Source organism: Carcharhinus amblyrhynchos, chromosome 27 (genome assembly GCF_965287045.1).
Source record: "Carcharhinus amblyrhynchos chromosome 27, sCarAmb.v2.hapA, whole genome shotgun sequence".
In the NCBI taxonomy this organism is placed as follows: Eukaryota; Metazoa; Chordata; class Chondrichthyes; order Carcharhiniformes; family Carcharhinidae; genus Carcharhinus; species Carcharhinus amblyrhynchos.
Genome location: NC_137350.1, coordinates 31,646,371 through 31,673,040, shown reverse-complemented (window position 1 = coordinate 31,673,040; position 26,670 = coordinate 31,646,371). Strand labels below are relative to the sequence as shown.

The 26,670-nt window shown below is 45.8% G+C and overlaps 1 protein-coding gene across 2 annotated transcripts in view; it reads left to right on the top strand.

Annotated features, from left to right (window-relative positions):
• The window catches only part of rapgefl1 (Rap guanine nucleotide exchange factor (GEF)-like 1), a 113,357-nt gene that overhangs the window by 48,155 nt on the left and 38,532 nt on the right, over positions 1-26,670 (top strand). For both annotated transcript variants that reach the window (XM_080213687.1, XM_080213686.1), the window contains exons 3-5: positions 14,295-14,373; positions 18,554-18,704; positions 24,725-24,822. In XM_080213687.1, the coding sequence (XP_080069813.1) occupies positions 14,295-14,373; positions 18,554-18,704; positions 24,725-24,822 (328 nt within the window). The remainder of the gene's footprint in view (positions 1-14,294; positions 14,374-18,553; positions 18,705-24,724; positions 24,823-26,670) is intronic.

Here is a 26,670-nt window from a genome sequence, read left to right as displayed (position 1 = left end):
GCACCTAACCTGCACGTCTTTTAGAATGTGGGAAGGAAGCACACAAAGGAAACCCATGTAGACACGAGGAGATTGTGCAAACTCCACACGGACAGTGCCCAAACCGGGAATTGAACCTGGGTTCCTGGCACCGTGAGGCAGCAGTGCTAACCACTGAGCTACCGTGCTGCCCCATGACAGAGTATCGCACCCTGTGATTCTTTTAATCAGACACAGATTCTTCCTCCCCCTCGCCCCTCAATGTTTCGGTACCCCTTTGCCTCATTCATCCTTTGCAGGGTCCTGTTTCAGTGTCTCTCGCTGCTCCCTGCATTCCTTTGCTTCTTCCCTATGTAGCCGTACAGCTGAATTGTATCTCTTTATCTGTTTTTTCTGAGCATGTGCAAACATTTTAAATGCTGCTGTTTGCCCTGTGCTATGTTTGAACAGGTTGTTGATCTCTGAGTAAATGTTCGACCTTTCAATTCCACCATTGTCAGGATTTTGGGGGTTTTCGTCCCAATATTTTTCTGGGGCTGAGTGCATAATAGATTGTGCATTTATTTACCTGCTCATTGTCTCGGTAATTTGGCTGTGGTCACGGTCTCATCACTTTCCAACCGTATCGCGTTACCCCTTTTGATCTTTCTTGACTTTGGAAAGGTAAAGAATAAACACTGTATTAGGCTGATAAACTGCCAGATTGATTAAACAGCAAATGGAATAGTGGCAACAGTATGTTGCAGATTTGCAGTATATCCCATTACGTTGGAGGCTGTTTTAACATTCCACTATATATTTATACAACCTCCCTTCCTGCTCCCATAGACGCCACCTACAAAGTAGTTTCTAATTATAGACTTATTTTGTTGCGATTTTTGTGACATATTCCTCCTTTATTAGCCTGCAACAAAATCCACTAGAAAGTTTGAAATTTTATTAGTGTCACACGTAGGCTTATATTAACACTGCAATGAAGTTACCCTGAAAATCCCCCTAGTCGCCTCACTCCAGCGCCTGCTCAGGTACCACTGAAGGTGAATTTAGCAATGGCCAGTGCATCTAATCTTTCAGACTGTGGGAGGAAACCGGAGCATCCGGAGGAAACCCATGCAGACATGGGGAGAGTGTGCAGATTCCACACAGACAGTGACCCAAAGCCGGGAATCGAACCCGGTTCCCTGGCGCTGTGAGGCCGCAGTGCTAACCACTGTGCCACCGTGTCGCCTCACTTAATTTCCAAGGGGTGGCCTTCTTATTCTTGGAACCAAGAAGCACTTGTCTTTCCCTACGATGAACTTCAATTGACATCATACTGATGATGAAGTGGAAATTTAATCCATTCCTCAGAGAACAGGTCACAACAAGTATGTATATATGAGGACGTGTATAAAAATCATATAATAGTCACATCATTTACGAATAGTTCATTGAGAGCTGGTGAGTAATGGTTTATGCCAGTAAACGTAGCCTTATTATACAGATGAGGTTCAGTCATAGTAAATTAGATGTAAATATCACCAGACCCGTGTGTAAGACACCATATTTACTCTGATACACTTACACACACGCGGAGCAGTTGGTGCTTGAAGGGTAGGTGGGTTGTTTGGGGGTTTTTGCATTCCCTCCAATGCCTCGACTTCACCTCTTCATGTTCACAATGAAGGGGGAAATTTTCTGCCCACCACGGGGATCCTAGCAGGTTTGGGGAGGGGACAGTGGGAGTATGGGGGGAAGAACCATTGCAAAAGTCCATTGATTTTGGTACAGGAATAATGGGCAGAGCAGCCTTTCACTGTGCTGTGTCATTCTATGATTCAAAAGCTTGAGTTGAAAGGATAATGGGATTAAATTTTGCCCTTTTCTAATAGCTGTAATAATCTTACACCTGGTCCCCAGTAACATCTGGTGCCAAATTAGGGTGATTTTGGTGCATTCTGTCATTGTCAGAGTCATAGGGGTTTACAGCATGGAAACAGGCCCTTTGGCCCAAGCTGTCCATACTATCTTTTTTTTAAACCGTTAAGTTAGTCCCAATTGCCAACATTTGGCCCATATCCCTCTATACCCATCATACCATGTAACTGTCTAAAGGCTCTTTAAAAGACAAAATCGTACCTGCCCCTACTACTACCTTTGGCAATTTGTTCCAGACACTTACCTCTGTGTTATAAAAATTGCCCCTCTGGAACCTTTTGTATCTCTCCTCTCTCACCTTAAACCTATGCCCTCTAGTTTTAGATTCCCCTGCCTGTGGGAACAGATATTGACTATCTAGCTGACCCTATGCCCCTCATTATTTTATAGACCGCTATAAGATTGCCCCTCAGCCTCCTATGCTCCAGAGAAAAAAGTCCCAGTCTATCCAGCCTTTCCTTATAATTGAAGCCATCAAGTCCTGGTAGCATCTGAGTAAATTTTTTCTGCACTCTTTCCAGTTTAATAATATCCTTTCTATAATAGGGTGACCAGAACTGTGCACAGTATTCCATTGTGTTTGGCACCTTCCCAAATGAGTGTTCCCCATTTTGGTTAGCCAAAAGCCAGAGTCTCCCGTGAATAAGCTGGTATGTTTGACCTCTTCAGGGATGCTTTGTGGACTTGTATAAGATGCCCTTTCATTGCTCTCTTGGGATTCTCCTGTCTGGATCCTGGCCAAGCTCTCGGACAATAAAGATGCTCAACCCAAGGCGAAAAGAAGTTTGGAGAAATGAAAGAGGAAATTGCACGTTTGAGTGAAAGGGAGGTGACAGCAAGGCAGGTTTCTCCATTGGCCTCAACATTTCTGTGTTCCGCAGGGATCCAGTAATCCTTATTGAAATTAACAAGCACATGAACACTGGAAAGGAATGCACTACAAACAAATAGTTATTAACGTCAGTGCCTTGATTAGTAGGACAAGGTACTGGGAGAAAGCCAGCGTAGTCAAGGAATCATAGAATCCCTACAGTGCAGAAGGAGGTCATTCGGCCCATCGAGTCTGCACCAACAATCCCACCCAGGCCTTATCCCTATAACCCCATCTACTTACACTGCTAATCCCTCTAACCCACGCATCCTGGCGTAGAAAGGGCAATTTAGCCTGGCCAATGCATGTAACCCACACATGTTTGGACTGTGGGAGGAAACCAGAGCTCCCAGAGGCAACCCCATATGCAGATATGGGAAGAATGTGCAGATTCCACGCAGACAGTGACCCAAGCTAGGAATCAAACCCAGGTCCATGGAGCTGTGAGGCAGCAGTGCTAACCACTGTGCTACCCTAAGTCAACCGTATCCTTAACAAATCGTTAACTCCAGTAAAAGAAGGGAGGGAGCAGGGGAAATGAGAAAAGTTCCCTAACTTGGAAGGAAGTAGACACTAATAAAATTCCAAAGTTTAAAAAAACTTGTTTAAAACAGTCACACTCGTTGTTGCATCATCCGGAACCTTCAGTTGTGTTCTTGCCGTTCTCATTTCCTCTGCCCACCCACCCATCATTATTCCACACTATTTTAATGAGCTTGCTAACCAGGTTGAATCAGAAATGCCACAGGAGCTGACAGATCAAGGTAACCACTCGATGTAGTTTGACGCTGCACCTACGTCAATCCCGTCCAGGGGAGGATCATTTTGTCCTCATCTTCCCATGCACAATAACCCGTGTTGCCAAGTGCTGGACGATATAGGTGGCGTCCAAGGACGATATAGGTGGTAACATGAACAGGAGTTCTGTATCTGCCATGATGGATGGGCCTGCAGCAAAAATAGGCAGTTGCAGTTCACGTTGTGCCCCTTCACCAGCTGGACTAACCGTCCAGTAGAACCCGCCATCTGCCCATGCCTCAATAAGAGCAAGATGACAAAACACTCACTCTTCAGGTTTGCCTGTTACCAGCCTCTGCCTAAGGACATTGGACTTAAATGACTGAGATGTCTCCCTGTGGGAAGAGGGTGTGAGCAACCTAATTGGAGAACAGGAACACCACGTTGTTGGATTTCTCATCACCTTGGTTTGGACATTTTCTTTTTGCAAAATTATACTTTATCCGTAAAGGTTTTAGTGTGTTAGTTGAGGGGATGTGGGGTGGGGGAGTGGGGGGGGGTGGGGGGCGGGGTATCTCCTCTGCTGTCCTTCTTGCGACTGGGATCGCATAAACCCACCAGAGAATGCAGACAGGGCCTCACTTTAATGCCTCATCTAAAATGTGATATCGCCGACAAAATTTCCTTAGCCCTGGAGTGGTGAACGTACAACATCTGTTAGAAGAAAAAAATTTCAGCCATGATTGTATGGCAGAGCAGACTCGATGGGCTGAGTGGCCTCATTCTGTTCCTATGTCTTATGGGTACAAAAATTTCAAAATGGCCATCACACTAAATGCAATGGTATTTAGGTTTTCTACATACATCAAGCTGCCCTCCAAGGTGCTTCTGAGTCTGAGGTCATGAACCAACCAACTCAAGAACAGCTTCTTCCCTGCTCCTGTCAGACTTTTGAATGGATCTAACTTGCGTTAAATTGATCTTTCTCTACGCCCTAAGTGTGACTGTAACACTACATTCTGCACTCTCTTGCTTCCTTCCCTATGAACAGTATGCTTTGTATTGCATGCAAAAAGCAATACTTTTCACTGTATGTTAATATATGTAATAAATCAAATCGAAATACAGTCAAAGAAACATTACAGACATTGCACCATTTGAAATAACCATTTTGAAAAGGTATTTAAGTTGTCTACATAGATCAGGTTGTGCTCTGAGGTGCTTCAATTGTGATACATGTAGTATTCACCATACACATTCAATCCAACCAGGGAGGAGGGGTGGTACGCTATACAGTTCCACTCCCCTTGTGGAAGTTAAATTGTTAAAATTAAAGTCCACAAATCTTTGTCAAGCAATGGAAAATGCTTATCAGCATACAGGCCTTCTGTGGAATCAGTGCTTGTGTATTTAGCACAAGTGGCTAATCTTCAGCTGCATAAATCCTGTAAACATTGCGTTTTTCGGCCTTCACCAGAGGATGAGAAAAATCAGAGTTTTTCATAATGAATGCAAAGGCAGGATGCTATGCAAATGAAGGATTAGCAGGAGACAGTTTTCACTGCACAAGAAAGGGTGAAAAACTAGGGTACGATTGGTGAATAAGTGTGCAAGTAAAGGATTAGAAAAATTACTTGTTTCTCATCTGCTGTAATTAACTATAATTGCCAGATTGTTTGTACGTAACTTCAGAAACACTCTGCAGAGGGCTGCAAGTCTGTTTCTCCTTGTGCACAAGTAATTAAAGTTTGTAAGATTGAATACTCGTAGTGTCTAGCACTGTTTGTACCTAAGTCGACTGTACCTAATAGTGTCTAATGTTGCTGGTACTCTAGATCTCCCACACCCTCAGTTCACTATGGCTGGAAGGTCTAAGACAGCGACTTTGCCCTATTGCACCTCTTTGATCTTGAGCAAGATTTCCGTGCCTAATTTTCAACAGAAAAAACATGCACTAGGGCATCACAACAAGGTCATAATGACCACATAATCTGAGTTTTAGTATGTTGGCTGAGAGTTAAAGATAAAGTTTATTTATTAGTCACAAGTAAGGCTTACACTAACACTTCAATGAAGTTACTGTGAAATTCCCCTAGTCACCACACTTCAGCGCTTGTTCGCCCCTAACCAGTTCGTCTTTCGGATGGCGGGAGGAAACCGGAGCACCCAGAGGAAACCCATGCAGATATGGGGAGAACATGCAGGTTCCACACAGACAGTGACCCAAGCCGGGAATCGAACCCGGGTCTCTGGCACTGTGAGGCAACAGTGCTAACCACTTGGCCTGGGGGTGGGGGTATCTCTTCTGCTCTTCTTCGCAATAATGGGCTTTTTTAAACCCACCAGGGAATGCAGACAGAGCCTTGCTTTAATGTCCCATCCAAAAGATGCTCGGCAGGATTTTATGACATCACTTGGACAAGGTGGTAAAATTCCGCCTGAGGCCAATGGACATCTCAATCCAAGACACTCGCCAGCTCCAATTCCGTGGCGAGCAAGGTGGTAGCATTCCGGCCACCATCTCTGACAACACTCTCTCAATTCTGGAGTTCTTTTGCTCAGGTTCCTGGAGTGGGACTTGAACATACGCCCTTTTGAGACAGACCTGCTATGAGTTGAGTTATTGTTGACACTGTAAAGTTTATTAGTCACAAATATGGGTCACGTTAACACCAATGAAGTTGGTGAAACTCCCCTAGTCACCACCCTTCAGCGCCTGTTCAGGTCAAAGCACCCAACCAGCACATCATTCAGAATGTGGGAGGAAACCGGTGCATCCAGAGGAAGACAGCGACCCAAACCGGGAATCGAACCCAGTCCCTGGCGCTGTGAGGCTGCAATGCTAACCACTGTGCCACCATGCCACCCGTTACAGGATAGTGCCCAAAACTGTACTAGAATATTTCTAAATGTCTCATGGTTGCCGGTGTTTGTCCAAAAATATTTACTTAAAATCTTATTCCGTGGGAGTGATGTGGCGTTGTGATAATGTCACTGGACTAGTAATCCGAGAGGCCCAGATTAATGCTCTGGGTATGTGAGTCCAAATATTGGTGGATTTGAACTAAATTAATTTTAAAAATCTGGAATTGAAAGCTCGTCTCAGTAATGGTAATCACAAAAGAATCATCAATTGTTGTAAAAGGCTACCTCGTTCACTAATATACATTAGGAAAGGAAATCCTGCTTGTGTGGAGTTTACACATTCTCCCTATGTCCTCCGGGTGCTTTGGTTTCCTCCTACAGTCCAAAGATGTGTGGGTTAGGTGCATTGGCCATGTTAAATTGCCCCTTAATGTTTTGAGATGCGTAGCTTAGAGAGATTAGCGGGGTAATTATGTGCTGTTTCTTTTATAAGGCTTGGGTGGGATTGTTGTTGGTGCAGACTCGATGGGCTGAACGGTCCCCTTCTCATTGTAGGGATTCTCTCGTTACCTGGTCTGGCCTACATCTGACTCCAGATCAGTGGATGACTCTTAGCTGCCCTCTGAAATGGTCTAGTAAAGCACTCAGTTCAAGGACAATTAGGTGATGGGGAACAAATATTGGCGTTTCCAGTGATGCCCAAATCCCATCACTGTGCCTCTGTATTCACTCCTGTGAACAGGGAACCCAATATGCGGAGGCCATTGAATAGGTGTGTTTATATTCCTGGTAAATGATTTTCACTTCGTGTATTCATGGAATCTTATCTTGCAATTAAGTGATTGCCTGGTCAGAGAAAAACAATGCTGTTTTGATACTGGCTTGAATTCTGTGTGTAAAATGAAGACAGATGTTTCCTGTGATACACCTCAGTGAAAGAAGTAGGTTGCAACCACAACATTTTTATTGTGTGACGCTACTAATTTTTTTTTTACCTGTCACAATCCCCGACGCAAAATGTTTAGTGGTGCTGTACAAGACTTGCGCAGTTTACAGTTAGCTTATGTGTATTCCAAACTAAAGTTGCACTGCAGGAACTCACCAAGGTTCCTTAGAGTCATTGATTTATGGAGTCATCCAGTGCAGAAAAGGTCCTTCAGCTCACTGAATCAACACTAACAATATCTACCACTAAAGACACACTAACCCCATTTTCCTGCTCTTAGGATGCACCTGGGGCACGCAGTGGCACAGTGGTTAGTACTACTGCCTCTCAGTGCCAGGGACCCAGATTCGATTCCCAGCTTGGTCTACTGTCTGTGCGGAATCTGCACATTCTTCCCGTGTCTGCGTGGCCTTCCTCCGGGCGCTCCGGTTTCCTCCCACGGTATGAAAGATGTGCTGATGAGGCGCATTGGCCGTGCTACACTCTCCATCAGTGTACCCAAACAACTGCCGGAGTTTGGCGATTAGGGGATTTTCACAGTAACTTTATTGCAGTGTGAATGTAAGCCTACTTGTGACACCAATAAATAAGCTTTTAAACATCTGGAACTCTGTTCCTAACAGCACTGTGGGTGGACCGTCACCTCAGTGACTGCAGCATATCAAGAAGGCAGCTCAACCAGCACCTTGTCAAGGGCAATTAGGGATGGGCAATAAACGCTGGTCTAGCCAGCGACACCCACATCCCATAAATGAATTTTAAAAAGATGTGGCATCTGGTGGGGTGTTTGTATCCAGTGGTTTTAAGGCAGATGTGGGGACAATTGAACTATAGCATGCTGAATAGTCTTGCCTTTATGTAGCGCCTTATATAGTAAGAGGATGTTCTACAGCGAATGACGTATTTTTGAAATTTTGTAATATAGGAAACAGTGCCTGTGCTTCGAAAGTATTTAATTGGCTGTAAAATGCTCCGGAGTGCTCTGAGGTTGTGAAAGTCACTTTAGAAACACAAGTCTTCCTGGAAGAGGCGCCACTTAGATAAATAGAAATTTGTATAGGGAAAAGACTGGAACTGGACTTTTTCCAAGAATTGCTGGGAATCGTAGCAGGCGGGTGGGGGAGGGGGCGGACCACGCAAAGGTCTGTTAACCTCAGGTGGGATTTTCAGGTTTTCACAGCATTTCATTGAATCCCTGCAATGCAGAAAGAGACCATTCGGCCCATCAAGCCTGCACCGACAACAATCCCACCCTATCCTCGTAACCCCAAACGTTTATCCTGCTAATCCCCTAAAACCAGGATCAATTTAGCATGGCCAATCAACCTAACCTGCACAACTTTGTGGAGTGTGGAAGGAAACCGGAGCACCCGGAGGAAACCCACGCAGACACGGGGAGAATGTGCAACCTCCACACAGACAGTGACTCGAGGCCAGATTTAAATCCGGGCCCCTGGCGCTGTGAGACAGCAGTGCTAACCACTGTGCCGCCTGTGGGATTGTTGTCAGTGCAGGGTCGATGGGCTGAATGGCCTCCCTCTGCACAGTCGGGATTCTATGATTCTATTGGTCAGAAGGCTGTTGTTTTTAATGCATATTATGCTGTTGAATTGGATGTTGAAATTAAATCAGCCAGAAATAGCCAGATGGGACTTTGGTTTAAATCTTGTCTGAATGACAGCTTCTCCGATAATGCAGCATTCCCTCAGCATTACACTGAAGTGTCAGGTTAGACTGGCTGCCCTACATTGGCATGGAGTTTAATCCTATGGCCATCTGAATCAGAAGCAATAATATTTCCTATCACTGAGCCAATTGAATTAGGTTACTGTAATAAGTCTTGGGAGGCAGATGTCCCTCCACCAAAATTTCTTTATTTATAAATTATCCACAACTGCAGGGAGAGTTTTTCTATACGTGCAAGCAAAATTTAAATTTGGCAATTTTGCCTCTGTGTAGAATGATGAATTCCTGTACGAGCACTGTGGTATCAGCCAGGGGGCAGACAGTGAGTGTGGGGAGGGGGAGAAACCTTAGGTTCCCCCAGTAGGAGAGGTAACAAGAAATGAATGACCCCCCTGATCTATACTTGCCTTTGTAAAGAGCCACTGTGGGATTTACTCCTCCGAACGCAGCTTGCTGATCACAATTACATTTTGATATTCGCTCGCAGTTACACAGTGCAAACTTCCACAGCAAAACTGAAGAAACGCGTGACAGCCAAGTGAGGGATTTGAGAGAAGAACCTCATCTTCCGATTAGACACTTGGCAAACCTTTTGGACTTGACACCGAGCCCAACAACTTTCTGTAATTTTAATTCCCACCTCTCCCCACTCCCCATGTGTCAGTCTGTATCTTGTTCTCGTAGAGTCATAGAGGTTTACAGCATTGGAAACAGGCCCTTTGGTCCAACTTGTCCATGCCGCCCTTTTTTTTGAAACCCCTAAGATAATCCCAATTGCCCGCATTTGGCCCATATCCCTCCATACCCAATTTACCCATGTATCTGTCTAAATGCTTTTTAAAAGACAAAATTTTACTTGCTTCTACTACAACGCTGGCAGCTTGTTCCAGCTTGTTGTCATGTTTTGCTTTTGGACACCGCTGGTCTTTATTGTGCTACTAATAACTGCTTTAGCCTTTAAAACTATCATTACAATTCAGTTTGTCTTGTTTTCCATGACATCTTTGTTGTTTAACCTCTATGGACCTCCAACCTATCCCTGACATCCCATTTTGCTCCACCTGCTACTGCCCTCCCCCCACCCCCCCCAACACCACCCCTCACATACACCACACACACACACACACACACATACATCTTCTTCATAGAATAAAACATAAGAGATATTTCAGGTACATGGATGGGAAAGGTTTACAGGGATGTGGGCCAAGTGCAGGCAAATTAAGCAGAAATTTATAGAGTTGGGGTGGAAACTTAAGGCCAAGTTAGACAGAGTGGTTATCTCAGGACTCTTGCCTGTGCCACGGGATAGTTTAGAGCGGAACAGAGAGAGGGAAAGTTTGAACTCGTGGCTGAGGGGATGGTGCAGGAGGGAGGGGTTCAGGTTCTTGAGCAATTGGGGCTCATTCTGGGGAAGGTGGGACCTCTACAAGAGTGATGGTCTACACCTGAATCAGAGGGGAACCAATATCTTGGGGGGAAAATTTGCAAAGGCTATGCTGGGGGGTTTAAACTGATTCAGAGGAGGGGGTGGGATCCTGAGTAGCGGTGGTGTAAGTGAGGGGGGCATAGATGGGGACTGCAATGCACGGCATCGTGGGGGTGGAGCGGGGCAGGGTTTGAAATGCGTATACTTTAATGCGAGGAGTATTCACAATAAAGTGGATGAACTTGCAGCGTGGATCAGTACCTGGGACTTTGATGTTGTGGCCATTTCAGAGACATGGATAGAGCAGGGTCAGGAATGGCTGATGCAGTTCCGGGGTTCAAATGCTTCAGTCGGAGTAGAGATGGAGGTAGAAGTGGGGGAGGGGTAGCATTATTAGTCAAGGATTGTATCACAGTGTCAGAGAGGAAGTTTGATGAGGACTTGTCTGTTGAGGTAGTATGGGCTGAGATTAGAAATAGGAGAGGAGGGGTCACCCTGTTGGGAGTCTTTTATAGACCTCCTAAAAGTTCTAGAGAGGTTGAGAAAAGGATTGCGGAGACGATCCTGGATAGGAGTGAAAGTAATAGGGTAATTGTTATGGGGGCTTTAGCTTTACTAATATTGATTGGAATTGCTATAGCTCTAGCTCATTAGAGGGGTCGGTTTTTGTACAAAGCATGCAGGAAGGTTTTTTGACTCAGTATGTAGATAGGCCAACCAGAGGTGAGGCTATATTGGATTTGGTGCTGGGAAACGAGCCAGACCAGGTGCTAGACTTGGAAGTTGGTGTGCATTTTGGTGATAGTGACCACAATTCGGTTACGTTCACCTTAGTGATGGAAAGGGATAGGCATGAACCTCAGGTCAGTAGTTTTAGCTGGGGGAAGGGTAATTATGAGGCTATTAGGAGAGAATTAGGAAGCATAGGTTGGACTAGGAGACTACAGGGTCTGGGAACGTCCGAAATGTGGAGTTTTTTCAAGGAGCAGCTACTGCGAGTCCTTGATATGTATGTCCCTGTCAGGCAAGGAGGAAATGGTCAAGCTAGGGAACCGTGGTGCACTAAAAAAGTTGATTCGCTGGTTAAAAAGAAAATGGAGGCTTATGTCCGGATGAGACTTGAGGGCTCAGGTAGTGCACTAGAAAGCTTTAGATTGGCTAGGAGGGAGTTAAAGAGTGAGTTAAGAAGGGCTAAAAGAGGACATGAGAAGACTTTGGCTGATAGGATTAAGGAGAATCCTAAGGCATTCTATAGATATGTTAAGAACAGAAGGTTGGTTAGGGCAAGATTTGGGCCAGTTAGAGACAGCAGCGGGAAGTTATGTGTGGAACCGGAAGAGATTGGAGAGGCATTGAACCAATATTTCTCTTCGGTATTCACGCAGGGGGACATAAATGTAGCTGTGGAGAACACTGGGTTACAGGGTTGTAAACTGGACAGTATTGCAGTTGATAAGGAGGATGTGCTAGATATTCTTGAGGGTTTGAAAATAGATAAGTCCCCTGGGCCGGACGGGATTTACCCTAGGATTCTCTGGGAGGCAAGAGAGGCGATTGCAGAGCCTCTGGCTCTGATCTTCAGGTCGTCGTTGGTCACAGGTATAGTGCCAGAAGATTGGAGGATAGCGAATGTTGTCCCACTGTTTAAGAAGGGGAACAGAGACTTCCCCGGGAATTATAGACCGGTGAGTCTTACTTCTGTTGTGGGCAAGGTTTTAGAAAAAATTATTAGGGATAGGATTTATAGTTATTTAGAGATTAATGAATTGATTGGAGATAGTCAGCATGGTTTTATGGAGGGTAGGTCGTGCCTTACTAACCTGATTGAGTTCTTTGAGAAAGTGACCAAGGAGGTGGATGGGGGTAAGGCAGTTGACGTGGTTTATATGGACGTTAGTAAGGCGTTTGATAAGGTTCACCATGGAAGGCTTCTGCAGAAAATGCAGATGTATGGGATTGAGGGTGATTTGGGTAATTGGATCAGGAATTGGCTAGCAGATAGGAGACAGAGGGTGGTGGTTGATGGTAAGTATTCGTCATGGAGTTCAGTTACAAGTGGTGTGCCTCAGGGATCTGTTTTGGGGCCACTGCTGTTTGTAATTTTTATAAATGATCTGGATGAGGGTATAGATGTGTGGATTAGTAAATTTGCTGATGACACCAAAGTCGGAGGTGTGGTAGATAGTGAGGAAGGGTGTCATAGTTTACAGGGAGACTTGGACAGGTTGCAGAGCTGGGCCGAGAGGTGGCGGATGGAGTTTAATGCGGAGAAGTGTGAGGTAATTCACTTTGGCAGAAATAACAGATGTGTAGAGTATAGGGCTAACGGTAGGACTCTGAATAGTGTGGATGAACAGAGGGATCTGGGTGTATGTGTACATAGATCCCTGAAAGTTGGGAATCAAGTAGATAGGGTTGTTAGGAAGGCATACGGTGTCTTGGCGTTTATTGGTAGGGGGATTGAATTTAGGAGCCGCAGCGTCATGTTGCAACTGTACAAAACTCTGGTGCGGCCGCACTTGGAGTATTGTGTGCAGTTCTGGTCCCCACATTATAGGAAGGATGTGGAGGCTTTGGAGAGGGTGCAGAGGAGGTTTACCAGGATGTTGCCTGGTATGGAGGGGAGGTCCTATGAGGAGAGACTGAGGGATTTGAGGTTGTTTTCGTTAGAAAGAAGGCGGCTAAGAGGGGACCTTATTGAAACATATAAGATGATTAGAGGTTTAGATAGGGTGGACAGTGATAGCCTCTTTCCTCGGATGGAGAAAGCTAGCACGAGGGGGCATAGCTTTAAATTAAGGGGTGGTAGTTATAGGACGGATGTCAGGGGTAGGTTCTTTACCCAGAGGGTGGTGAGGGATTGGAATGCCCTGCCTGCTGCAGTTGTAAATGCGCCTAGCTTGGGGGCGTTTAAGAGATCTGTGGATAGGTTTACGGATGGAAAGGGATTGGTTTAGGTTAGAGGGTCATTGCTTTTTAACTGGTCGGCGCAACATCGTGGGCCGAAGGGCCCGTTCTGCGCTGTAATGTTCTATGTTCTAAATGGGACTAGTTCAGTTTAGAAAACCTGGTTGGCATGGACAAGTTGGGCTGAAGGGCCTGTTTCCATGGTGTATTATCTGTATGACCCTAAGGCAGGATTTTCTGGCCACGCTTGCCCTAAAACTAGAAAATCCCGCCTGAGGTCAACAGACCTTAGGATTGACCACGTTGCTGCCCCTCTCCCCTCCTGCCCACTACGATTCACATGGCAAGACGTAAGGGAAAATCCCGGCCTTTGACTCTAAAACCCATCAGATTTCTACTCCTCTCCAGTTCTGATGCAAAAGCAATTTTAGAGTCGCGACATTAACTCTTTTTCTTTCCCCGCTGAAGCTGCCAGGCCTACCGCGTTTTTCCAGCACTTTCTGTTTTTGTTATGGGGAGGGGAAGCGGCGGTGGATGCCAGTGACATTAATCTGTGAAAAAAATAAGTGAAGCTTGGAAACTCTTGGGTGAAAACCACCCAAAGCGCTGATTCTTACACCCTTGTTGGACCTGCCAAGAATTTCTGCACCACTCCTGTTGGTACCTATATTCACAGCTCCTGTTTGGAGCTGTAGGCCAAGGCTCTCCCAGTTAGCAGAAGCTCCTGAGGGGTGAGGTGCCTCAATTGTATTCTGCCTCACCACGAGAGCTCAGCTCCTCAAGGCTTTCGGTTTTTTTGGCTACCGTTCAGTTCCTAGACATCATTGCCATCAGGACACCACAGAGTCATTAGCTGCAACGAGATCCGCACAGTTAGAGTTGTGTATGAAATGTTTATTTATACATGTTAGCAAGGTTTTTAATCTGATGATTTTTTTTTTCTTGTCTTCTTACAGAAATTTTACTGGATGATTTCCTTCTCACCCACTCGGTTTTCATGCCAACTAACAAGCTGCTGCAAGTTTTGCACAAACAATATCCTTCCTTTGGAAAACATTGCCTCACTCTTCATTATTAAATCAAACTGCGAATCTACGTCTGTGTGACAAGACCTGTAATATTCCTGTCACCACCTACTGGGTTAAATGTCATTCATCCACAAACAAATGTACTCCCAAATTAATGATCATCCTCATCTTTACATATATTTATTTTAATTAGGGACCTCCCGTAATCTCTGGCATCTGAACACAACTCTTCCATTTCCTTTTTCTTCTCTCTTTCATATCCTCTCTATTTCTTCTGAGAAAGCTAAACCTCCTTCATGCCCATTTTCTTTTACCTTCGAGGGAACGGATTTCAGGTCCCAACCCGTCGCATCCCTTCTCTCCCCAAATACGCAAACCCAAAAACCTCCGGAGTCGACATTAAGGTTTGCACATCAGGATCCCCGGCCTGTGTTAACTGGATGGGGGGACAGGCCCATGCTCAAATATTTGGGGTCTAACCATCTCGCTCAGGTGGCTATATGGGTCCAGTGTGACGCTTAATGATGACAATGGCTCAAATTCAAACCACCTACCCCCACCATACCGACTGTGTCTCCCTGCCAGGTTTCATGTGACTCCCCTCCCACCCCCACAAGTTCTTTACAATCAATTGTCTGTCTCTAATGGAGAGAGCTATCGATGGCCCTTTGTGGACTATATCTAATTACTTACTTACTAATGTGGCCAAACTAGGGATCTTCAACAAATATCTCCCCGTGACGGATATTTGAGGAGATATTTGGATGGCACAGTAGCACAGTGGTTACCTCTGCTGCTTCACAGCTCCAGGGACCTGGGTTCGATTCCTGGCTTGTGTCACTGTCTGTGTGGAGTTTGCACGTTCTCCTCGTGTCTGCGTGGGTTTCTTCCAGGTGCTCCAGTTTCCTCCCACAGTCCAAAGATGTGTGGGTTAGGTTGATTGGCCATGCTAAAAATTGCCCCTTAGTGTCCTGAGATGCATAGGTTAGAGGGATTAGCGGGTAAATATGTAGGGATATGGGAGTACGGCCTGGGTGGGATAGTGGTCACTGCAGACTCGATGGACCGAATGGCCTCTTTTTGCTCGGTATGATTTCTATGATTCTGGAAAATATTGGAGGCCACTGTGGCTCGGAATTCCCCCCATCCCAGATCTCCCCCCCCGCCCCCCCAGTGGGAATATTAATAGGGTCAGCCTGTCAATTCCATGCATGTGAGACCCAATGAGCCTTTTTGGCCAATGTCTATGAACATTTGTTTCCATGGTGACAGAAAATTCACCTGATGAAGGAGCTCTGAAAGCTCGTGATACCAAATAACCCTGTTGGACTTTAACCTGGTGTTGCAAAACTTCCTACTGTGCTCATCCCAGTCCAACGCTGGCATCGCCACATCATGACAGAAAACTGGCATGGCTGCCAATTTCCTGGCCATCAATCCCAGCATGCACTTCTCCATGTCACTGCCACGATCCATTTTCTCATCCAAGTGACTAATTTTCACAAATGAACCTTTATAGTGAGACTGTGACTCTCCTGTAAGATAGTTCTTCAAACTTATCTTTATAAGCTTTTGATCATCTGACTTAATACGTGGCTCATAATTATAATGCTCCTGTGAAGCACCTTGGGGTGTTTCATTAGATTAACGGCACCATATAATTATATGTTGTTGTTGTGAGACAAAGCATAAAAGTTAAGCCCTCATCTGAATGGGCTGCTTTGAAATCAATTTGGAGAGAAATTGTCTTTTTCCACTTCGCCAAGTGACTTGGAAAAATATACCGGCATTGGAAGCAATCCAGAGAAGGTTCCCTAGGTCGATTCCAGGCTTGGAGGGATTTTCTTATGAGGAGAGTTTGGGCCTGTGCTCATTGGAGTTTTGAAGAATGAATGGCAACCTCATTGAGACGCCTTTGATTCTCAGGGGATTTGACAGGGTGAACACTGAGGGATTGTTTCTTCTTATAGGAGAGTCTAGAACCAGAGGGCACAATCTCAAGAGAAAGGGATCATCCATTTAAGACAGAGATGAGGAGGAATTTCTCCTGTCAGAAGATAATTTATTTGTGGAATTCTTTACCGCAGAGGGCTGTAGAGGCTGGATTATTAAAAGTGTTCAAGGCTGAGATAGACAGATTTTTAACCAGTAAGGGAATTAAGGGTTATGGGGATAAGATGGGAAAGTGGAGTTGAGGATTAACATGTCAGATCTCATTGAATTGCAGAATAGACTCGATGGGCCGAATGGCTTACACGCGTTCCTACGTCTTATGGACTGGTGCTGAGTACAAGAATTGCACTTCGACCACACTCATTCCTGAAGTCAGTCGTTTCAGCTCTGTCCGCAATCGAACCAGAGCTCCCCCAGCCCTGCCTCGGCTGAGCTCCCGTTAAGGCAATGTGTTTGCCTATCAAATGTTGCTCCCACTAACCCAGGCAACGCTCAGTCATCCAGGACTTCCATTAATGGTGGGGATCTAGAGGAATGCAAGTCTAAAGCAGTCTTGTTATGTTGCCGTAAGCCTAATAATACTCTCTCATAATAACCCCAGCCGCCCTGTTCTTCCCTAAATCCCATCCTAATCCCACACTAACAATGTTGTTGTGGCTGCCGGGCTACACATTCCACAGATAGCAACGTGTTATTGCATGTTATGTTTCTATGCAGCGCTCAACAGTGAGAGTAAAGATTGAAACACAGTCCCTTAGAGACCAGATTCAGTCCCTGCATCAATCAGGCCTCCTCCATCTGGCAGTGCAATCGAATTTATATAACGCACTCTGAGCTTTCCTGATGCATGTCTAGTGGATGAATGCATGACTCGGTGGGGAATTGAGGGACTCAGAATAAATAGGGTCCCATTTCCCTTCCTAATGCACTGAATTTGCTGAACACAGCCGAGACAGCCATGGGAGCACTGGATCCAATGGAACCAAGGAAAGATATCAGCATGAGTTAACACTCCTAATCACCAACTTGTGATCTGTGTCGCACGTGTTTGCTTGTGTCTGTACGGTACTATGTTGGACGAGGATTAGCTTGGGTTTAGACCCCTCTCTAATGGGCAGGCAAATTAGAAGCTAGAGGGCTGTCCAGACCCATGGAACAGAATAATAACAAGCATGAGTGCCCTCAGGCACGGTGGCACAGTGGTTAGCACTGCTGCCCCACAGAGTCAGAGACCTGGGTTCAATTCCAACTTGCATGGCCTCCCCTAATCTGCATGGGTTCCCTCCCACAGGATGCTCCGGTTTCCTCCCACAGTCCAAAGATGTGCAGGTTAGGTTGATTGGCTAAATTACCCCTTAGCATCAGGGAGATTAGCAGAGTAAAGGCAAAATGCCACGGACTCTGGAATCTGAAACAAAAAGGCTGGAAAATTTCAGCAGGTCTGATAGCACCTGTGGGGAGAAAATAGAGTCAACGTTTTGAGTCTGGATGACCCTTCATCAGAATGGGGTAAATACATGGAGTTATGGGATAGGACCTGGGTGAGACTGTTCTTGGTGCAGGTTCGATGGGCTGAATGGCCTCTTTCTCCACTGTAGGGATTCTGAGAGGAGGAGAATTTGAGATTGAGCAAAGAGGACATCACCTTCTGATTGATGGAAACTAAATTGTAGACGGCGCTGACCAATGGGTGATGGAGCTCAGCAGGCTTGAGTGCTATAATGGCGGGTTTGATATCAACCCAATACCTGGTTCAGGTTATATTCTACCTGCACAAGTTATATACCACTTCCATGTAGAAGGACAAGCAGATACATGCACCACCTGCAAGTTCCCCTCCAAGCCACTCAGCATCCTGACTTGGAAATATATCGCCGTTCCTTTGCAGTCGCTGGGTCAAAATTCTGGAATTCCCTCCCTAATGTCATTGTGGGTCAAGTCAAGCAGGTGGACTGCAGTGATTCAAAAAGGCAGCTCACCACCACCGTCTGAAGGGCAACTAGGGATGGACAATATATGCAACGCTGCCCGTGTCCCACGAATGAATAAAAAAAGGAACCGTCAGTAAAATAATAAAAGATGCAACTGCATCAGAATTTCTCACCATATTTTCAACGGCAACATTTTGCATGTAGCTGATTTCACTTATTCCTAGTTGCACTTCTTCCTTTCAATGAGCTATAATGGGCGTGCCCGCTGAGATTTGAGACCGGTTTTCCTTAACAGTGTGTTACGTACTGCACGAGCGCTTCCGAAAGAGCTGAAAACTGGAGTGAAGCCTACCTTCAATCGAAGAAACAGACAGTCTTGAGGGTCACAGTCGAATGGGCAGAGAAGTGTAAGGATCTCCTGCTGGAAGACGAAGTTGCTGTAAAATTGTTGAAGGTAGGAGAATGGTTCTGATAAATGCTTATCTTTGTACCTCCTGACTGCCCCTATACTGTGAAAAATATATCCAATTAAAATGTAAAAATATACCCAGTTAAAATTTATAAACTGTAGGTGCAGGAAATCTGAAGTTAACAGTTTGACACACTGTTTAATACTTAGAAAGTGAATGCTTCATCTACTGTGCTGTATTCCATTCACTCATAGAGTTCTGGGACTACCCTAGTTTTCCAAATTGGCAAAGAATCATAGAATCCCTACAGTGCAGAAGGAGGTGATTTGGCCCATCGGGCCTGCACCGGCAACAAATCCACCCAAGTCCTATCCCCGCAACCCTATATATTTAGCCTCCTAATTCCTCCTGACAATAAGGGGCAATTTAGCATGGCCAATCCACCTCACCCGCATATCTTCAGACTGTGGGAGGAAACTGGAGCACCCGGAGGAAACCCACGCAGACACGGGGAGAATGTGCAAATTCCACACAGACAGTGACCCAAGCCAGGAATCGAACCTGGGTCCCTGGCGCTGTGAGGCAGCAGTGCCACCCCATCTGCTACATTCACTCACAGATTTCTGGGACCACCCTATTTTTCCAAATTGGCAATGATGTTAATTCTCACTGATATGGTGCTGTAAAACACAGAACTATAGATATGATAACGTTCTTCATGACATTTTGAGCTATATATATGTGTCAGCATGTTTTTGTTGGTAGCCTTTGAACCATAAGATTCTGAGATCAAGTCCCACTTCACGGCTTGAGCACAAAAAGCAAGGCTGATGTTCCAGTGTAATGCTGATGGAGTGCTGGACAGTCAGAGATGCTGTCTCTCAGGTGAAACATTAAACAGTGGTCCCATCTGCCTGCTCGGTTGGATGTAAACAATCACATTAAATTACCTGGAAGAGAAACAGGGGAGGCAATGGCCTAGTGGTACTATCACTAGACTATTAATCCAGAAACTCAGCTGATATTCTGGGGACCTGGTTTCAAAACCCACCACAGCATATGGTGGAATTTGAATTCAATAAAAAAAATCTGGAATTAAGAATCTACTGATGACCGTGAAACCAATGTTGATTGTCAGGAAAAATCCATCTGGTTCACTAATGTCCTTTAGGGAAGGAAATCTGCCGTCCTTACCTGGTCTGGCTTACATTTGACTCCAGGGCCACAGCAATGTGGTTGACTCTCAACTGCTCTCAGGCAACTAGGGATGGGCAATTCTGGGACTCAGCGGAAAACAGGTGCTACAATAACTGGAGAATGTAAATTGGAACTATTCTTCCAGATCTCAAGCAAAGTTAAAGAGACAGTTAAAAAGAAAATCTTGTGTTTGTATATCACCTTTCATGGCAACAAGATGTTCCAAAGTCCTTTACAGCCAATGAAATACTTTTGAAGCCTAGTCACTGTCATGATGTAGGAAAAACAGCAACAGTTTGCGTGTAGCAAGTTCCCACAAACAACAATGTGATAATGACTAGGTACCTATAATCTGTTTCTGCAGTGTTGATTGAGGGATAAATGTTGGCCAGGACACCAGAGGGAACTCGCCTGCTCTTCTTCAGATTAGTACCATGTGATCTTTTACATCCACTTGGAGGGCAGATGGGATCTTGGATTAACAAGTTCCAAACCTCCCCCCACCCCCGCTGTGAGTTTTCAGATGGGGGTGGTGTACGCGATTACATGGGTGGGATTCTCTCCAAGATCCCGCGCACACTGACTTGGAAGCAGTTTTGTGGGATGCGAAGGGGCTTGTGGGGGCAAGGCCACCCTTGCCCCATTGAAGACTCCTAAGTGGCCACTTAATGGCCACCTAAGGGTCTTTTCCCACCCAGGTTTAATTTAAAGGCTGGCGGGTGGGTAACAAATCAGGGGGGAGGGGGAATAGAAAAATTTACAAACCTACGTCTCAGGTGGGAAGGAGTGAAGCCTATCAGAAGCCTTTTTCTACCCCATAAGAAGCTACCAACCTGATTGGCCGACAGCTGTCCAAGGTGGGACTTGCCACCTGTTGCCAATAGAATTATAGAATCCCTACAGTGCAGAAGGAGGCCATTGGGCCCATTGAGCCTGCACCGACGACAATCTCATCCAGGCCCCATTCCTGTAACCCCATCTATTTACCCCACTAATCCCCTGGCACTCAGGGGCAATTTAGCACGGCCAGTCAACCTAACCAGCACACCTTTGCACTGTGGGAGGAAACCCAGGCAGATCTAGGGAGAAAGTGCGAACTCCACACAGACAGTGACCCAAGGCTGGAATCGAACCCTGGTCCCTGGCACTGTGAGGCAGCAGCGCAAACCACTGTGCCACCATGCCTTCCTGTTGAGCATAAAATGGCCGCTAGCCTTCTGGAGTCAGCGGGGATGTGTTCTTCCCAGACTCTGGGTGGCTGAGGGGCTGAACAATTTGGGCCAACATCGTTTATCATGCAGCTCTCCCTCAGTACCGCACACGAGCATTTTTATGCTCGGGTGGGACTTGAACTCCCAACCTTCTGATTCAGAGATAAGAATGTCACCAACTGAGCCATTGCTTGTGTACGTTACAATAACATGCTGAGATGAACCACATGCTAGTTGCTAAACTGTTTTTCCACACAGTGTTGCATTGTACAACCTCAGTGTCAACACGGTTTCTATTTTCTAAATTGCTTGGGTCCGTTTCAGAAACCCTGTGGCCAATTTATACTGCGCGGACCTGCCTTGAGTGGAGGCTGGCTTTTTAACAAGAGAACAGCTCGCACGCAGTCATTGAGAAATTAGCAACCTGGCTGCAGCCCTCACCTGTTCTACCAGCTAGCACACGCAAACACACTAACTGAGTGGCCCATCTGTCTGAATAAACAGTAGACACTTTGAGCTCAGGCTGCCAGAGCTCACGCTTCACTGATGCCAGGGAGAGGACAGAGAAAACACCATTTACAGCCAGATAATCAATGTGGCTCAGCCAACACTTCCCCGAACTGAATCCATAGAAATTCCTACGGTGCAGAAGGAGGCCATTCAGCCCATCGAGCCTGTACTGACAACAATCCCGCCCAGGCCCTATCGCCGTAACCCCAAGTATTTACCCTGCTAGTCCCCCTGACACTAAGGGGCAATTTAGCATGGCCAATTAACCAAACCAGCACATCTTTGGGACGGGGGAGGAAACTGGAGTACCTGGAGGAAACCCGTGCAGACATGGGGAGAATGTGCAAGTTCCCCACAGACAGTGACCCGAGGCTGCAATTGAACCTGGATTCCTGGCGCTGTGAGGCAGCAGTGCTAACCACTGTGCCACTGTGTCGCCCCAGTGTTTTCAATGCTTTCGATCCCACTGCTGACCCAATTGATTGGCGGTTCCCAAACGTCGCTGGATTCCGGAGAAGTGCCGGAGGATTGGAAAACAGCTAATGTTACGCCGTTGTTTCAGAAGGGTGGCAGGCAAAAGGCAGGGAATTATAGGCCGGTTAGTTTAACGTCTGTTGTAGGTAAAATGTTAGAATTCGTGATCAAGGAGAAAATTGCGAGGCATCTTGAGGAGAATTGTTTGATAGAGCAGACGCAGCACGGTTTCATTAAGGGGAAGTCGTGTCTGACGAATTTATTGGAGTTCTATGAGGATGTGTCTAGGGCGGTGGATAGAGGAGAGCCGGTGGATGTGGTGTTTCTTGATTTTCAGAAGGGTTTGACAAGGTGCCTCACAAGAGGTTATTACAGAAGGTCAGGGGACATGGAGTTGGGGGTAGGGTGTTAGCGTGGATAGGGGATTGGCTGTCAAATAGGAAGCAGAGAGTGGGGGTCAATGGGTGCTATTCGGATTGGCGGTTGGTGACTAGTGGAGTGCCCCAGGGGTCGGTGCTGGGGCCTCAGCTATTTACCATTTATATAGATGATCTGGAGGAGGGAACCGAGTGTAGGGTGTCGAAATTTGCTGATGACACCAAGATTGGTGGAACGGCAAATTGTACGGAGGGTGTGGAAAGTCTGCAGAAGGATCTAGATAGGCTGGGCGAATGAGCCAGGAACTGGCAAATGGAATTTAATGTTGGCAAGTGTGAAGTTGTCCACTTTGGTAGGAATAATGGTAGGAAGGACTATTACTTACATGGCGAAAAACTGCAGCATGCTATGGTGCAGAGGGACCTCGGGGTCCTTGTGCAAGAGTCGCAAAAACCCAGCCTGCAGGTGCAGCAGGTGGTCAGGAAGGCGAATGGGATGCTGGCCTTCATAGCGAGGGGGATTGAATATAAAAGTAGGGAGGTCTTGCTGCAGCTGTATGGGGCACTGGTGAGGCCGCAGCTGGAGTACTGTGTGCAGTTTTGGTTGCCGCACTTACGCAAGGATATTTTGGCCTTGGAGGGGGTGCAGAGGAGGTTTACTAGGCTGATACCGGAGTTGAGGGGGTTGAACTATGAGGAGAGGCTGAATAAACTAGGCTTGTACTCGTTAGTGTTGAGAAGAATGAGGGGAGATCTCATTGAGACATATAAGATGATGAATGGGATGGATAGGATAGAGTGGAGAGGCTCTTCCCGCTTAGAAAGGACAGTAGGACTAGGGGGCACAGCCTCAAGATAAAGGGGGGGCGGTTTAGAACGGAGTTGAGGAGGAACTTCTTCACTCAAAGGGTGGTGAATCTCTGGAATCCTCTGCCCGTTGAAGTGGTGGAGGCTGCCTCGCTAAGTATATTTAAGACGCGGGTTGATAGGTTTTTGATAGGCAAGGGGATTAAGGGTTATGGGGAGAGGGTGGGAATGTGGAACTGAGCCACGACAGATCAGCCATGATCTTATTGAATGGCGAGGCAGGCTCGAAGGGCTAGATGGCCTACTCCTGCTCCTATTTCTTATGTTCTTATGTTCTTTCCCTTTATGCGGATCACTAGGTAGTCATCAAAAGCTTTTGTGGACCACAGCATACATAAACATTTTTATTTACATAGCCTACGCCTGACAGGAGTCTAACTGATACATTAACAGGTACTAAAAACACAGCCATTTCTAATAGTTTATGATAACACTCATAAATACATTACGATCATCACGGTACATTTACCCGTACTGGGCCTACCTGTGGAAACAGACAATGCTTACCTAATGAGAAGGCTCATGTCTTATTTCAACGGACCACCTGCAGTATCTTTGCAGACCATCAGTGGCCCGTGGACTGCAGACTGGGAAACGCTGCAGGGGATCCTTTCAATATTCATCCTCCTGGAATACAGATTTTGAAATTCTGTACTGAATTTATTCTTCAGTGGCTCTAAGCAGTGTGTTTACTCTTGGATTTTTGCTACACAGGAGATGGCAGAGGCACGTTGGGCAGAATGGCCTCCTTTCGTGGTGCAAACATTTTAAATTTATGGTCTCTTACTTTGCTGCCCTGGGGAGGAGATGGCCTAGTGGTATTATCGCTGGACTATTCCTCTGAAAACTCAGCTAATGGTCTGGGGACCCGGGTTCGAATCCCAGTGTGGCAGACACTGGAATTTGAATTCAATAAAAAAAATCTGGAATTAAGAATCTACTGATGACCATAAAACCATTGTTGGAAAAACCCATATGGTTCACAAACGATTTTTAGGGAAGGAAATCTGCCATCCTTATCCGGCCTGGCCTACATGTGACTCCAGAGCTACAGACTCTCAACTGCCCTCGGCAACGAGGGATGGGCAATAAATGCTGGCCCAGCCAGCAGTGTCCATGTCTCACGAATGAATAAAAAAAACTCAAATTCTCAATTTGCCTTAGCTATTCCACTTGTACCCCAAGCTGCCAAAGGCACCATCATTAACTTATTACCGTCATTGCCTTAGGATGTAATGTGGAAAATTGTTCGTGACAGTACTTCAGTAGAATGGTTGCAAGTGTGTTGAGTCTTAACCTTATTCCCATTCAAGCAAATAACTACTGATTGCATATTTTGCTAAGGTTGTATTGCTGCACTCCAGCAATGTTGCTGACTTGGCAGTTTGAAAATAAACACATCTCACTGTATTAACCTACATCAAATAGGACCTGAATGCTATTGCCAGAAAGGACCTTCACCTCTACCCGAATCTGAAGGAGGAGCTGACGCGGCTGCAGCACATGGTGGAGACGGTGGAATACAGGTCAGGAGAGAGACTGTGTCAATACAAACTGTGCACAATGTAGGAGGACCGTATGGGTGAGAAATTCAAAGATATGTCGGGTGGACGGTGGGTAGAGTTGAAATTAAGGACAAGTGCGGACTCCAAATTTGACCCCTGATCGATGGTAAATTGGCCAATCTCAGTCCCGGTCCTGTTGTGGGGGAGGAAGGGGTTTGGTGGGGGTGGGGTGAGGGTTTGGACTGAAAACCTCAAAGCTCCCAGAGGAAAGGGGGTCCCCGGGGCAAAATTTCAATCAGGTAAAGTTTGTGAGTAAAGGTGGGTAAAATCTGGCTTGGTTGTGATGGCCTCCACAGCCAAACAGCCTGCAATATTTACCATCTCGGTTCATGCAGAAAGAGCTGATGAGTTGTCTGATATTTTTGCTGATAACAACTTTTTATTTCCAGATTTTAATCTTTTTAGAAAAACAAAACTGAATTAATAAACTGCCTGGGGTGAGAATCGAACTCATGTCACCTGGATTGTTACAACTACATTGCTGCTTTACCCTATAACCTTATCTGCGTGCTTGTGTTTTTGACTGCTTTTTAGTTCGTTAGAAAAATGTTGGAGAGGCTCTATAGTTCAGGCAAGAGCCAAGAATGTTCCATTTGATGGAACATAGAATAGTACAGCACAGGAACAGGCCCTCGGCCCACAATGTTGTGCCTAACGTGACACCAAATTTGACTCATCCTTTCTGCCTGCCCTTGGTCCATATCCCTCTGTTTGTATATTTATGTGCTTATCTGAAAGTCCCTTAAGCACCCCTATCATATCTGCCTGCACCATCACCCCTGGGCAGTGAGTTCCAGACACCTACCCCTCTCTATGTAAAAAACTTGTCCCGCACATCTCCTTTGAACTTTCCCCCTCTCACCTTAAGTGCGTGCCCCCTAGCATTAGACATTTCAACTCGGGGAAAGAGATTTTGACTATCAACTTTATCTGTGCCTTTCATAATTTTGTATACTTCTATTAGGTCCCCCCGCAGCCTGCGCTGCTCCAGAGAAAACAAGCCTAGTTTGTCCAGCCTCTCCTTATAGCTCATACCCACTAAGCCAGGCAGCATCCTGGTAAACCTCTTTTGCACCCTCTCCAGAGCTTCCACATCCTTCCTGTAATGTGGTGACCAGAATTGGACGCAATTCGCTAACTGCGGCCTAACCAAAATTTTATAAAGTGGTAACATGACATCCTGACTTTTGTACACAATGTCCCGACCATGTGCCGCCTTTACCACCTTATCTACTTGTGTGGCCACGTTCGGGGAGCTATGGGCTTGAACCCTAAGATCCTTCTGTACATCAGTGGTGTTTATGGTCCTGCCATTAACTGTATCCTTACTCTTAACATTGGATGGTGGAGGAATCTGTTCACTTTCGTTAGGAAGCTGATGCCCTGATGTGGAGAGAGATGGTCAGGGGGTTAGATAGAGGTGGTGCAGGCTGAAACTTCCTCCCAGAGTTAGTCACCTCGGTGTCACATTCCCAGAGACCCCTGTCCAATCTTGCAAAAGAAAGACAGATTAGCTCTCCAAAGGGTGAACTATGCTAGCGATGCAGCAAGCATTTTTATTGATATTCTTTCTGAGTAGGATGGATTAGATGCACAACCACAGGAGATCAATATCCCAGCTTGTTTAAGTGACGTTTTTATTAGACATTTTTGTGTCAATGAGGTTACTGGCTCAGCCTGCAGAGCTGAGACACTATCGCCCCTCATTGATGGCATTATCCTGAAATGTTCATTAAAATGGTAAACTTGTTAACACCCTCTTAGTTGTTATCAATACCCTGTGGATGTTCACCTAAATGTCTAATTGAG